The following is a 13,105-nucleotide window of genomic DNA, read 5'->3' as shown; positions in this document are numbered from 1 at the left end:
TAATCTTTCTCCCCCGACATTTTTGTTTCCCCGTACTGTCACACGTTACATCACGTAAACCATAACTATCTCTACCTAAATAGTAATTATAATTGACAAATTAAACCCCTGTGACCCCAAAAATACATTTCACTAACGACAGCTGCTGGAGTAAAAAGAATCTCCATTAGTATTATATAGTAGTAGTATATTGTAGTACTTACTTGCTATTTCATCTCCTCTCCCTGCTTTCCATTTTTCGTATTGTTTTAATCAAATCTAAGTAAAAAGAATATTGGTACTATACCACTATCGATCTATCTGATCCGTGAAAAGCAAACAAGATACTGTCAAAAAACATTCTTCACATTTCAAGATTCTTGGGGTGTCTTTTTGTGTGTGTGTGTGTGTGTGTGTGTTGAGGGGATAGAAGATGATGGAGTGAGGAGATAAGAGAAGAAAGTGAGTGGAGATGGCAAGAACAGCAGCAGAATGGAGAGGAAAATGGTGTTTATATAAGCAAACTATGATTGTTGTTTGCTCAATCAACATATTTGTTGCTCTCTATGTGCTTCACTCTCTCTACACTTCTGTCTATATGTACCCTTTCAATCATACTCAAACAGGTAACTTTTGCTACTTACTACAGTATTACTTAATATTTATGCTTCTTTTAGTATTTTGGGATGACCCCTTTTTCTTGATTATGAATTTTCTGTTTACCCATTTGGGATTTTGCTGGAAAGTTGATTGCTTGTTTGATAAATGAGTGGTTTTGCCGCAGCTTTAAGTATATTTAGCTATACACCATAAAACCAGATTATTTTTGGATGACCCCTTTTTCTAGCTTCTGAATCTTTTGTTTGTATCCATTTTGTTATATTGTTGCTTTCTTAGAAAGTTGAATGATTTTTAATAAGGGGTTCTTTTGCCACAGCTTTTAGCTATACCTCAGATTATTTTTGGATGACCCAACCCTTTTTTGACTATGGATTTTATGTTGACTCATTTTGGGATTTTGTTACTTTCTTGGAAAGTCGAATGTTTGTTTGATAAAATCCATGGCTTTTGAGTTTTGTCACAGCTTTAAGCTTTAGGCATTCCCGGATTATTTTGGAATGACATTGCTTCTTGATTCTGAATATTCTGTTGACCTGTTTGGTTTTTGTTGATTACTTGGAATATTCGTTGCTGGTTTGATAAATGGATGTTTTTTTGTGAATACAGCTTTTAGGTATACCTCAGATCAGATTAGGAAAATGGAAGAGTCAATTCAATTACGGAAACAACTAGAACCTATAGAACTTATTAACGTGGTAAGACCTTTATTTGAGATTTTGGTATCTGGTTTCATAATTTTTCTGTTTCCACGTTGACTTTGCTTGATGAGCGATGCTTTTTATATGATGAAGGTAAATGGCTTAAAGATCGAACTTTTGAAGGATGAAAAGGTGCAACAAATACCGCAGCATATTAAACAGAAGATAGCAGATGATATCCTAGTAACTTTAAAAGGCGTGAATGCCAATGCCGATGAAACGATGCTACAAGGTGAGTGTGCCTTCTATTTCTTTAGATTAATAAAGTTGTGCTATCCTTGTTTTTGGACCTGCATTCTTAAAGCTTCTATTAGGGAAGACTTCTTAGCCGTCTATACTGAAGCCTGTTAGTTGTAGACTTCTTATCTCTTACTAAAGTCTATTTGGTCTGTGTAGAGATGTTTGTTAATGAAGGAAGTGGTATGTAGGTTAAAGCTCATAAATCAATTTGGAGATTCCATAATGCAATCAACTTGCTACTAACAGTGTCTGTATCTGGCCTAGTGTCCAAGGTTTTCTTTTGCCGAATACAAAGAACGGAAACCTTCTTTAAATGCAGTTCACCAAAGTGTAGCTGAAACAGGTGTCCTGGTCTTCTGAAAAGGAAAGTGTCAGATGGAAAGAAATGTTACACTTGATTTTTGGTGTTACACTAGCGTGTTTTTTAAGATGTCGGAACATTGAATTTGCTTGTCATGGGTTTTTCTGTTTAAACATATGCCGAAAGCTAAATACTAACATCCTTTAGCATATACATATAATTTGTAAGTCCTGGCATGGGGAGTTGTGGGAGCTTCGGAATCATGATAGTTGGGTCTATTTGCTTTGATTCTTTTTTGCATGCGTTGACCAGATGCTCAAGACTTGTTCTTTTTCTCTCCTAAAAGACAAGTCTATATTATTCTGTCTGGAAAATGAAGTTTCCAAAGTACAACAGTTCATGTTCCTGTTGTTTATTCGGCTCTGTAGGGAAGTCGTCTTTACGAGCAGTATCACCACACTGAACATTAAGCCAGAATGGACTACATTCCATTCGCGATAATGAATCTTGAAACATCCTTTCTCTCCTTCACGATCCCTTTCCATAAGCTTGTTCTTTAAGAATAATAACTCATTTCTTTTGCGAACCAGCTGGAGTGGGCGCAGCTTATTTTTTACTAGTCACTTCCATCCACAGAGCCTTCTCCTAATTTGCGAACCTCTATAATCATTTGCTCAGTAGAGCTCAGTCAAACATAGTTAATTATCTTCGGATACCCAATGCACTGTTCCTAACAGGGGCTTTGACTCTCCCCCAATTCACCAAATGAAACTCTCTATCTCCATTCATTCCCCCAACTTTTTCTTTTTTTGATTAAACAGAACATTTCTTGGCTACTGAAGGGGGGATGGGAAACAGAGACATGAAATTTATAGGAATGTTCGATAGGATTTCCTATATCAAGGAAACTCTTCCTCCCTGTGACATCCATCCCTCCTATCTTCTCCCAAACTTCTAGTACCTGCTTCCTCCATCCTTCCTATCTTCTCCCAAAATTCTGCGTCATTGGTTGCTAAAGCTCCCTCTCCTCCACTTTACTGCCTAAGGGAAGATCTAGGTATTTCGTGGTCAGCTACTTTGCATGCCCCAAAGCAGCCAGGCATGGAGATTTTGCACCTCCTCCACTGCTATTGATTTGGATAGCTTACTTAAATGCCACTTAATTTGAAGATTGACCTTGGAAAAATTCATGTTTATGTGAAGACTGAAGTAACCACCGAAATTATTAGTTCCTTATGAGTTCTGGCGTCATAAAAAATAGTTCCTTATGAGTTCTACTATTATGTGAATAACTAGTCTGTTTTTATTTTTCTTTTATGTATTCGTTTGCTGTGTTTCATTTACAATTCCTGGTTATCATATTTGATGGTGTTTTTGTTTAACAGATGTGGTGGAAAGTTGGCGTAGAGAAAAATTGAAAGAAGCTGCAGAAATTGTTCATGAGAAAACATCAAATTCAACTATTTCCCCAGAGGAGGCTAGTATGTCCTTTTTATGGCTGCTATTCACATTTTGTATTTTCAACTTTCTTTTGATGTTGAAGGAGTTCTGAATTCTAATTCACTGGAATTTTCAAGAAATAGGTAATATCTGTGACCTTGCTTGCAGGTTTACTTGCACGAGCTTTGAAGGATGACTGGGCTGAGCTGTCAGAAGAAATTGGTCTCTGGATACCTGTTCAGATCACTAATATAGAACACGATGACAAACCTGAGGGTGAAGAGGAACTTGGTAATAAGATAGTTAGTTGTTCAGTCCCTATTTTATGTGTTTCTTTGTTTTGTTTTGTTCCAGACCTTTCATCAGCTTTCTCGTTATCTCCCGTTTTTTGAGCAAGAAAAGTGTTCTTCCCTTTCCCCTCCCTCTCCGCCTCTCCGTTTGCAAGCGTCTTTGTTGTTATTTTTATATCATTTGCTTTTCCCTCTTTTTCTTGTTTGGCATGATGATGATATGAGTTGAGCTTAAATAAAGAAGTGAGGATTGATATCACCGACCTCAACTTTGTTTGGGATTGACGCGTAATTGTCATTTGTTGTATGAAACAAAACAAAAAGACTAAAGTTCTCTTTGATAGAAGGCATGCATGCTTAAAGTTTGATCAATCAAACATGCTGATATTATGTCCTCTCTATAACAAATTTGCTATATTAAATAACAAAACAGGGAGACCCTGTCTGCTTATAGATAGATATTATGCAGTAACTTATAAACTTATATTCTCCAGACGACGAAGTCATAGCTGGCAAGCAGCTTCCTCCCGAGTGTCATGCTGAAATCCATACCGATTACGGTGGTGCTGCTGTAAGATGGGGCCTTACACACCATAAAAAATCTGCATATGAGTGTTGCATGGCTTGTTTGAATCAAGCTAAGCATGCCAAACCTAACCAAAAGAAATGTAACATATGGGTTTACTGCCCATCAGAGACGGGATGCCACTCTCCGGATATTTATCAACACAAGCATCAGGAGTGCTGGCTGAAATATGTAAGTTCTGCGCGCTTTCCCTTCACAAAGTTTACTACCTCCCGTTCTTATCTTGCAAATTTTGATATTTAGCTGACTAAGCTGTTCTCAATCATCTCTCCCTCTTTTCATTTGCAAATGCAGGCAGAGACACCTACGTTGAATTTTAAGGACCGGTATCCTGAATCATACAGAAACGCTCATCCAAATGCACCAGTAATTGTTCCATGGATGTCTGGTGTTGTCGGTGTATAAATTTGTCGCTAACAAAATAGACGATAAGAAGATGTTAGTGCTTCCACTATATGAAGATGTTGTAACATTGTGGCAAGAAATCAGTTTTCTTGAGTTGCAGTTTCTTATGGTAGAGCTGCTTCTCTTCTTCTTGTTTAGTAGGAAGATAGATTTGACCAAAATCCGAGGTCTATCGGAAACAACATCTCTATCTCTATAAGGTAGGGGTAAGGTCTGGGTAAGGTCTGCTTACACACTATCTCCTCTGACCCCATTTTTATGGGATTACACTGGGTTTGTTGTTGTTGTTGTTATAGATTTTACCAAAATAGAAATTTGTTTTTGTATCACAGTGATTAGAGTTTTGCAGAACTGGCGAAGAGCTAAATGATTGTGTTAATGGTGAAACCTAGTTTTATTATTCTAAACTAACTTATGGTATTTTAACTAAGCTTCGAAAGGTGCAGCTATGACAAAAATTCTATTCTTTAGGTGGATATCCTGATAAAGGACAGTGTTTGGTAAATAGTAAAATATTATACGAAAAAATATTTCTGTTGATGACATCATTTTCATTTTTTCAGCTGATTCAATGTCAAATTGATTATCTCTTATACCATATTCAAGGTAATAAGATCTGAAAGGATTATTTAGTGGTCATAGTTTGGTGTAGTGTCTTCTTTCACCCTTGACTTCAGGTTGAAGTGAAAAATAATGGCTACAAATTTAGAAGCATTACTATGAAATAGAAACAATAACTAAGATATATAGAATAAGAAACTGAGATGTCAGTTGATTTGGCATAGTGGGTTGAGAGAAGTAGTCCAAGTTGCCATCAGTTATTATCTTGAAAATACCTTGGTCGGCTCTTTTATTGTTGTCTTCACTTTAAAGATTAAAAACCCAAAAAGTTCAAAGAAGATGGAAGGCCATTTTCATGCAAGAATTTCAAAAGGGAAAAAACAGTAGAGAAAAATTACAAGTATTTAGTTCTGTTTTGGGAACCTTTTCACCTACAACACTCAAAGAATTTTTCTTTCAACTCTTGTCCAAACATGGTCTTCTCTCCTAAGCAAGAATCACCAAATCCCTCCAAGAGATGCAAATTTTTCACCTCAACTCTTAAGGATGCATTTACCAATTGCCACATTTTTAAGGAAAGTCATTCAAGTACTCAAAGCTCAGACGAAGACGATGCAATTGATGATTATGATGATGAAGAGGAAGTAATAATTTTTCTTTCAAGTTCAATGCATTAATCTTATGATATGTTTATGTTTTCTGAAAGATGTTTTGTGGATTTTATCAACAGGTGTTTGTATCAATAGTGATAAGTAAATACATTGAGTCAAAATGCAGAAGACAGACAACCATCTCAAGTGACAAGTTCAACTGGACTTTCTCGCCAACAGCAGGAGATTTATTCATATCCACAAAGCTAATGCAACAAAAGGAGGACAAGGAACATCAAGAAAAGGAAGAAAACGAGGATTTCTTCTCTGTTGGGACTCGTCTTTCGCGCTGCTCAAGTGCTAAAAGCTATGAGGCATTTGCCACAGCTAAGACAACCCTTTCTCGTTCTTCAAGCTTGAACAGGATTGACTTTCAAGATTTCCCTAGGCGCTCTGTTATTCAGGAATTCTCACATTGTGAAGGATGGCCATTTGGTCTGTGCCGTAAACTGTTGTTACTTCCTCCTTTGCCAAAATCTCCATCTGATTCTTGGTCATGGCGAAAGAGTGCAAGAATGATCAAGATACACTAGTTGCTGGCATTCAAAACCAATCTTCTCTCAATTTCAAAGGAATTTTACATTTTCCCAAAAGGGATGCTGAACTTCATTTTTCATGTATTCGTTATGTTCTTGATAATAGCTACAAACTCTTTCGAGAATTGAACACCTTTCTTATGCTTTGCATGCTTCAAACTTTGGCTAAGTAGTCCATTTACTGTCACTTATTTTACCAGTTTGGCATTAAGGCCAAATCACAGATGTTCAAAGATGGAAGTTCTTCATCATAGGGATAAAAGTGAACTGCTGGTACAAAGTGCTCTGTGCCACGTATAGTAAATAAGCAAACCAACTTAAAACAAGAAGTTAATTCATCAACCAACCAGAAAATATTTAACCAAGCACACACCTTGAAGAAACAAAGATTAGAACTTTCTGAATATTCAAGAAAGTATTTCCTTGCACAAGTTTCTTGGATTATTATCATTTTCCTATTGTAGCAATCACATGATCAAACTTGCGAACCAAGTGCAACATAACAGATCATATTGAAGCAGCCTGTATTTATCTAAAACAACAATCATTCAACTGATTGAAGACAAAAACACGGTGGTATATCTGCCATCGTTGAAGGCCTATGCTCTATGCTCAACATAAGAACCAGCAAGTCCAGAAGTCCCAAGTACTGTAACCTGGAGTTAGCAAGGCAGAAAGAGCAGTGAGAACAAATAATGGTATATGCTTCATCCTTCAGGAGATCTCAGACTATAATTTTGAAAATGCAACAAAAATCTTCAAGAAACACTTTCAAAAATGAATTGTAATATCACCTGAAGCATTAAAGGAATCTATTCCAGAGAAATTAAACCCCATTATCAAAATAGGAAGCTGGGGAGATGTTTCTTGTATGCTAGTTAATGGATGGTAACATTGTCAATAAGGGGTGGAAAAATGGTTAAAAGAAAATAATTAACCACCCATATTATCCACTAAAAAATGGGTTGGATAATGAACTTTTTAAAAACGGGTCAAATATGGATAAGATCCATATTATCCATTTAGAAAATGGATAACCAATGGATAACCAATGGGTCTAACTTTTACATTTGTAAAGCCTCAAATTGGGGGTTCCTCAAGTTAGGGAGAATAAGAATTCTCCCAAAAGTGAACATATGCAAGAAGTCATGGATAATATGGTTACCCATATTATCCGCCGGTTAACCCGTTTTTTATCCGTATTAAAAATGGGTCGGGTTGGATAATTTATCCGTTTTCCATTACCCGTTTTCGACCCGAACCATATCCGACCCGCCCGCTTGCCACTCCTATTTTTAGATAAGAATATATTTTAAGGCATAACGGATGGCCTCATGAAAAGCTAGTCATTTTACAAGAGTTTGGTTGAAATTTTGCTGGAAAAAGAAACCACAGAAATAGCAGTCAATACTCGAGTGCAACTTTAGAAGGGTAATTCAGAGTGCAGTTGGTATCCACAGCTTTCTTATCTCCTAAGCGAAACATAGCTTGTGTTGCAAATGTCGCTTGTGTAAGAAGTTGTAACCTACAGAAAAGCTGAAATACATGCAACCAACTTGCTTCAATTATGTACCTTTCCCCATTCAGAATCAAGGCCACTGCATCGCATCTTTAAGTGTATCATCCTGGTCCCCAGTTCCATCTCAACTTTCTTCCTCAAATATCCCTCCTCTGGCCCAAAGGCATTCATGTATGCGTTGTAGCGTAGAAATACTGTTTGCAATGCATCAGAGACTTCTTTTGACAGAGGCTTCACATCCTGCCAGCAATATGAGTATTTAAACAACAAGAACTTGAGAAACTACATATCAAATCGTTGGTTTCTTAAAACTCAGCTTACCTCACCACTTAAACCGATAGCATCATCAATTTCCATTTTCAGAGATGTGAGAATACCCGTGAACTCCTCAACTGCCTCCGCAGCGCGGAAAACACTCGCCAAAGCTTCCTGGCCAGTCTTGTCATCAGTACTTTTGGACACTGCATTCTTGGCATCATAGACGACAGCATCTGGGAGCTCATGCCAGCTTGCAGCCATTAAGTCTTTAAAAGCACGTTTGACCTCCGGATCTTTTATGTCAGGCATGTGAGACAAATCCTCACTGAAAGAACGCATGCTTCCAATTGCCATTGTGAAAGGATTCCTCCATTCTAGAGTTTCACAATATCCATGTAATGTCAATCACTGATGCAAGATCATGAAATTGATACAAAGTATCGGAAAATACAAGCACTTCGCGAGTAAGGCAATTAAGAAGCTTCTCCAAAGAAGTAATCACATAAGGTCCTGTTTCCCCACAAACAATCCTAAATATGTCGTAGTAACCATGAGTTATAAGTAAAAGGATCTAGAATCAACCTCCAACATTGAATCAGGTGCCTGCACTCTTACACTTATAAGACTCAAACTTATCACAGGGAGACTGAGCAATCGTAAATTGGAACCCATATTCAAGTGTGCCAGCCAAAATTTTTGTTGTTGCATTATGCTTAGAATTCTATTAAGCTTTAGGAATCTAATGGCGCTCAGGGGCTTTTTACACCTACTTCTAAAATAACATTAACATAAATCAGAATCCACAATGGAAACGAATAACCTACTGATTCCACAATTGGATATGATAAAGCAGAATTAAAAATACTAGGTATGTTGTTGTAGGGGTAAGGTCTGCGTACACACAACCCTCCCCAGACCCCACGGTGTGGGATAATACTGGGTATGTTGTTGTTGTTGTTGTTGTAAAGCAGAATTAAAAAAAATTAAAGAGAAGTGAACGATGTGTAAACTAACAAGTGTGGTGTAAAGCTAAACCTTTTATCAATTAGGGAAGGAGAATTAAACATCAAAAAGATCAAACTGAAGTGGAGCATCAAAAATCCTATTTTCATTTGTCTCAATCAATCAATCCAAAACTAGTTGGACTCGATTGCATCAATCGTCTATCCATTCTGCTCTATTCGGGACCATTTCATTCCAAAATACTAAATAATTAGCCTCTGAAACAGGTTCTAATCACACTTATAAGATACAATTTATGTGTCTCATAAACAAAAAAACTATTAGTCTATTAATCAAATTTGGTTCTTTTTTATTTATATGCGAATTAACAGGAAATACCCACGATACTAACGCTAAATACCCTACCAATTGAAATATCAGATTGAAAGCAGACTCACAAATTTTCACATTCTTCAAAATAAAACAAGGATACACATTAACCAAAATTGAGCTGAACAGAAAAATCCGATAAAACAAACTGCTACTAATATAAGCAGATGATGCTTTGTACCTGTAACAGGGTTTCTAGGAGAAGCTGAGAAAGATTGGGATGAGAAATGGAGGTGGCGGAGGGACTGGTGGTTGACGGCGGAGGTTGTGGCGGCGGCCGCGCCGAAGACAGTAGATCTGCGGCATATCGATCGATACAAAGATCGCATCAGCACCATTTTCTCCATTTCTGCTCAACTTTCAGGTTTTTTTTCTTTACTCACAGGGTCGTAGGTATTCAGCAAAAAAGAGAAATTGTTCCTTTAGTATTATGTGTTTTTTATAATAATAGATAATACTCCTAATACAAGACAATTTTTGCAAATTAGTCCATGAAAAATTGAGCTACAAAAATAGGTTCTACTCACACATATTACTATTGTGTAATTTCTTTTGTATTAGTTTAATGTGGATTCAAATTTATACAAGAATATCAATTAAAAGTTAAAACAGCCGAAAACAACCTAATTTATTCGTAAATCTGATAACTCGAAATATAACAAACTCAATAAATCAAGTTTTTACTATATCAGTCAACTATTACCTTGTTTGGTGTATTTTTTTTTTCTTCTTTCAAAGTTAATATGTTTGACCAAGTTTTTAGAGGAAAAAAAAAAGTATAGAAGCAGAAAGCAAAAAAATAGAAATAGTTTTTGAGAAACGGGAAAAATAAAATTTCTCTCCAAAAGTACTTTTTAGAAAGCACTTAAAAAAAAATCAAAATAAACTAATTTTAGAAGCACGGCCAAATAGGATACGTCTCATTCCTAAATTACTTTGATCACTAAATTCTAAAATACTTTATCTTTCCTTAAACAGCAATACTATACCTATTGTAGTAAAATGTTACATAGAAGAGCATGAATAACAGCATAATTACTCAATTATTAGTTAAAGAAGTGTCTAAACATTTTCAAAAAACATATAGTGAAATATAAAAGAAATATCCATATTAAAAGAAATATATATATATATATATATATATATACTAAACACTACATGAACTAATAATTCTTGTATTACGCACAATCTTTGTTCTAAAATCTCGGCATTAACTTATCCACGAATCGGACTACACGTAAAAGATCATACACTCTAAAGTCAGCAAAATTTTAACACAAAGCTATTGGATTGATGTTAAAGTTTTAGTCAAAATTAAGTATGCCCGATTTCGTAGGCTCGGAGAGTTGCTTCGAGAAAAAGCTCAAAACGGACCTGGCTCGAGCTCAACTTGAAGATCGAAGTGCTCGATGAAGGCCAAGGCAGAATATGGCCAACCTCGAGATAGTACCGTTATGGTTTATTAACAGAAAGAGCGAGATTCTCGCAACGGCCCGAAGATCCTGGCATAAATTCCGGAACGGATTTGTACTTGGCGGTTAGACAACTGTACAATAAGATTCCCTACTATAATTAGAAGTGTATCTTATTTAGTATTCTCCTACTATATAAAGGAGATCTCAATCATTTGTAATGGACGATTCATTGACAAACACTACTAGAAATTCGGTAAAAAGCGACCACATATAGCGACCAACGTTGGTCGCTTATCTCAATATACCGACCAAAATGCGTCCAAACAGGCTTGGTCGCTCTATTGGTGGTCCTTTTACCTTAGCGACCAAAGTTGGTCGCTAATTAGCAACCAACTTCGGTCGCTAAGGTAAAAGGACCAAATGTTCAGTGTAAACAAAATACCGACCAACTTTGGTCGGTATAATATTTTAATAATATAAATTTATCGACCAAAGTTGGTCTGTAATTTAAATTACGATATTTTTTTTAATTATTATAATTAAAAAATTAGCGACCAACGTTGGTCTGTAAATTAAAATATATATTATTTTAAAAAATATATATTTAACAATCTGGGTTCATAAGCGACCAACTTTGGTCGCCTATTTTTAATTTTTTAAATTTTTTTTTTATATATAAGCGACCGACCTTGGTCGCTAATTTCAAGGATTTTTTTTAATAGGGTAGCGACCAACTTTGGTCGCTTATATTAAAATCTGGGTTCATTAGCGACTAACCTTGGTCGCCAATTTTTAATTTTTTAATATTTTTTTAGAGATAAGCGACCAACCTTGGTGGCTAATTGCCAGAATTTTTTTTAATAGGTAAGCGACCAACTTTGGTCGCTTTTCTCGGTAATAATTTTGGCATAAAATGCCTGTTTTGGCAGCTACACCATCTGCCAGCATACCAAAATCCCTAAATAACAATATAATTCAATTCATAAACTACAATTTCAATACCAAAATCTCCACAACAACCCAACAACAACAACACAACAACAACAACAACAACAATAACAACAACAACAACAACAACAACAACTTAACAACAACAACAACACAATTCAAAAAACACATTAAAACCAACAAATTAAAGTTCAATAGAACTAACAAAACTAAGTTAATGCTTATTACAACTAGTTCAAAATCGGTTCTATTTGTCTAGTTCAAAGTATATAAAAGTCAAGGAGTGTTTTGTACAACATCATTATCATCACTGTCTGATGAATTTTCATCAACAAGACGGTATAGATATGGGTCTACTTGTCGAGGACGGGAAGAATGATCACGGGGAGGACGTGAGGAACGAGCACGGGGAGGACGGAAGGAACGCTCACATTCAAGTCGATCCTCTGGCGATGACTCACGAGACCTGGGAATCAGAAAAGCTCCAGAAGCTAGGAGAGTTTTGAGCTGAGCTTGCATGTCATGGTACTGAGCTTGCATGCTAATGTACTGAGCATCTCCAAGCTTTTCTCTTTCCTTGGCCGCTTCTAGCTCGGATGTGAGCTTTGTCACAGTCTCCCGCATAGCGTAGAGGTTCTCCTCATCAAGTTGCTCGCCTTGCGAGGAAGTCCCTATTCCTTGCATTCCACACTTATAGCGATGGAATTTCTTAGTAGGAAGCCCGTTTTCCTTCCCCCATTTTGGACTGCCAGCAGCCTCCATCCATATTCTTTCAGCATCCTCGTCCGAAGGTTGGATTGGCTCGCCCGACTCATTAGGCGGCTGACTGCGTATGAATTCCCTCACGTCAGCTGTGAAGCGACCCTATTAAATTAGCACGCAAATTGAAATTCTACTTGGTTGATATGTCATATGTTTCAACACCATCGTACCACAATTATTTTATCTCATCAATCAAAGGTTGCAAATATACATCAATCAAACTTTCGGATTACGTGGACCGGGGATAATACAATTTAAGAATATATATGGACTAGTCATGCACAACTCGGATGGTAGACTATAAGGTGTAAGAAAGACAGGCCAACATGATTATGGTGTCGCAGATACAGAAAAAGGCGTGAAGCCATCCGCACACAGACCTAACCGAATGTTCCTTGGTTCACTAGCAAAATCTGGATATGTCCAATCAAAGCACTTCCAAGCTTCTCCATCTGAAGGATGACACATAACACCACGTGGTCTTCTATTTTCAAAGTGCCATCTCATATGAGGAGCAGAACTCATCGACGCATATAACCTCTTTAACCTAGGTATAAGAGGTAA

At 36.7% G+C, this 13,105-nt stretch overlaps 3 protein-coding genes across 3 annotated transcripts; 2 read left to right on the top strand and 1 right to left on the bottom strand.

The window, feature by feature from the left end:
- LOC109224954 lies at positions 127-4,889 on the top strand. Its single transcript, XM_019389531.1, has 7 exons — positions 127-605; positions 1,207-1,295; positions 1,392-1,530; positions 3,225-3,320; positions 3,448-3,570; positions 4,064-4,326; positions 4,450-4,889. Exons 1-7 carry the CDS (start codon positions 452-454, stop codon positions 4,558-4,560), a joined length of 975 nt encoding a protein of 324 aa, XP_019245076.1. The 5' UTR covers positions 127-451; the 3' UTR covers positions 4,561-4,889.
- LOC109224956 lies at positions 5,054-6,443 on the top strand. The gene is made up of 2 exons (XM_019389533.1): positions 5,054-5,765; positions 5,852-6,443. Exons 1-2 carry the CDS (start codon positions 5,595-5,597, stop codon positions 6,302-6,304), a joined length of 624 nt encoding a protein of 207 aa, XP_019245078.1. The 5' UTR covers positions 5,054-5,594; the 3' UTR covers positions 6,305-6,443.
- Positions 6,678-9,851, bottom strand: LOC109224955 (succinate dehydrogenase subunit 5, mitochondrial-like). Its single transcript, XM_019389532.1, has 4 exons — positions 9,598-9,851; positions 8,148-8,458; positions 7,881-8,066; positions 6,678-6,963 (listed from the first exon to the last, which is right to left on the bottom strand). The coding sequence occupies exons 1-4, from the start codon at positions 9,761-9,763 to the stop codon at positions 6,907-6,909; spliced, it is 720 nt and encodes a 239-aa protein (XP_019245077.1). The 5' UTR covers positions 9,764-9,851; the 3' UTR covers positions 6,678-6,906.

The sequence above is a fragment of the Nicotiana attenuata genome, chromosome 4, assembly GCF_001879085.1.
Source record: "Nicotiana attenuata strain UT chromosome 4, NIATTr2, whole genome shotgun sequence".
Lineage (NCBI taxonomy): Eukaryota > Viridiplantae > Streptophyta > Magnoliopsida > Solanales > Solanaceae > Nicotiana > Nicotiana attenuata.
This window is presented reverse-complemented; position numbering and strand designations above follow the sequence as displayed.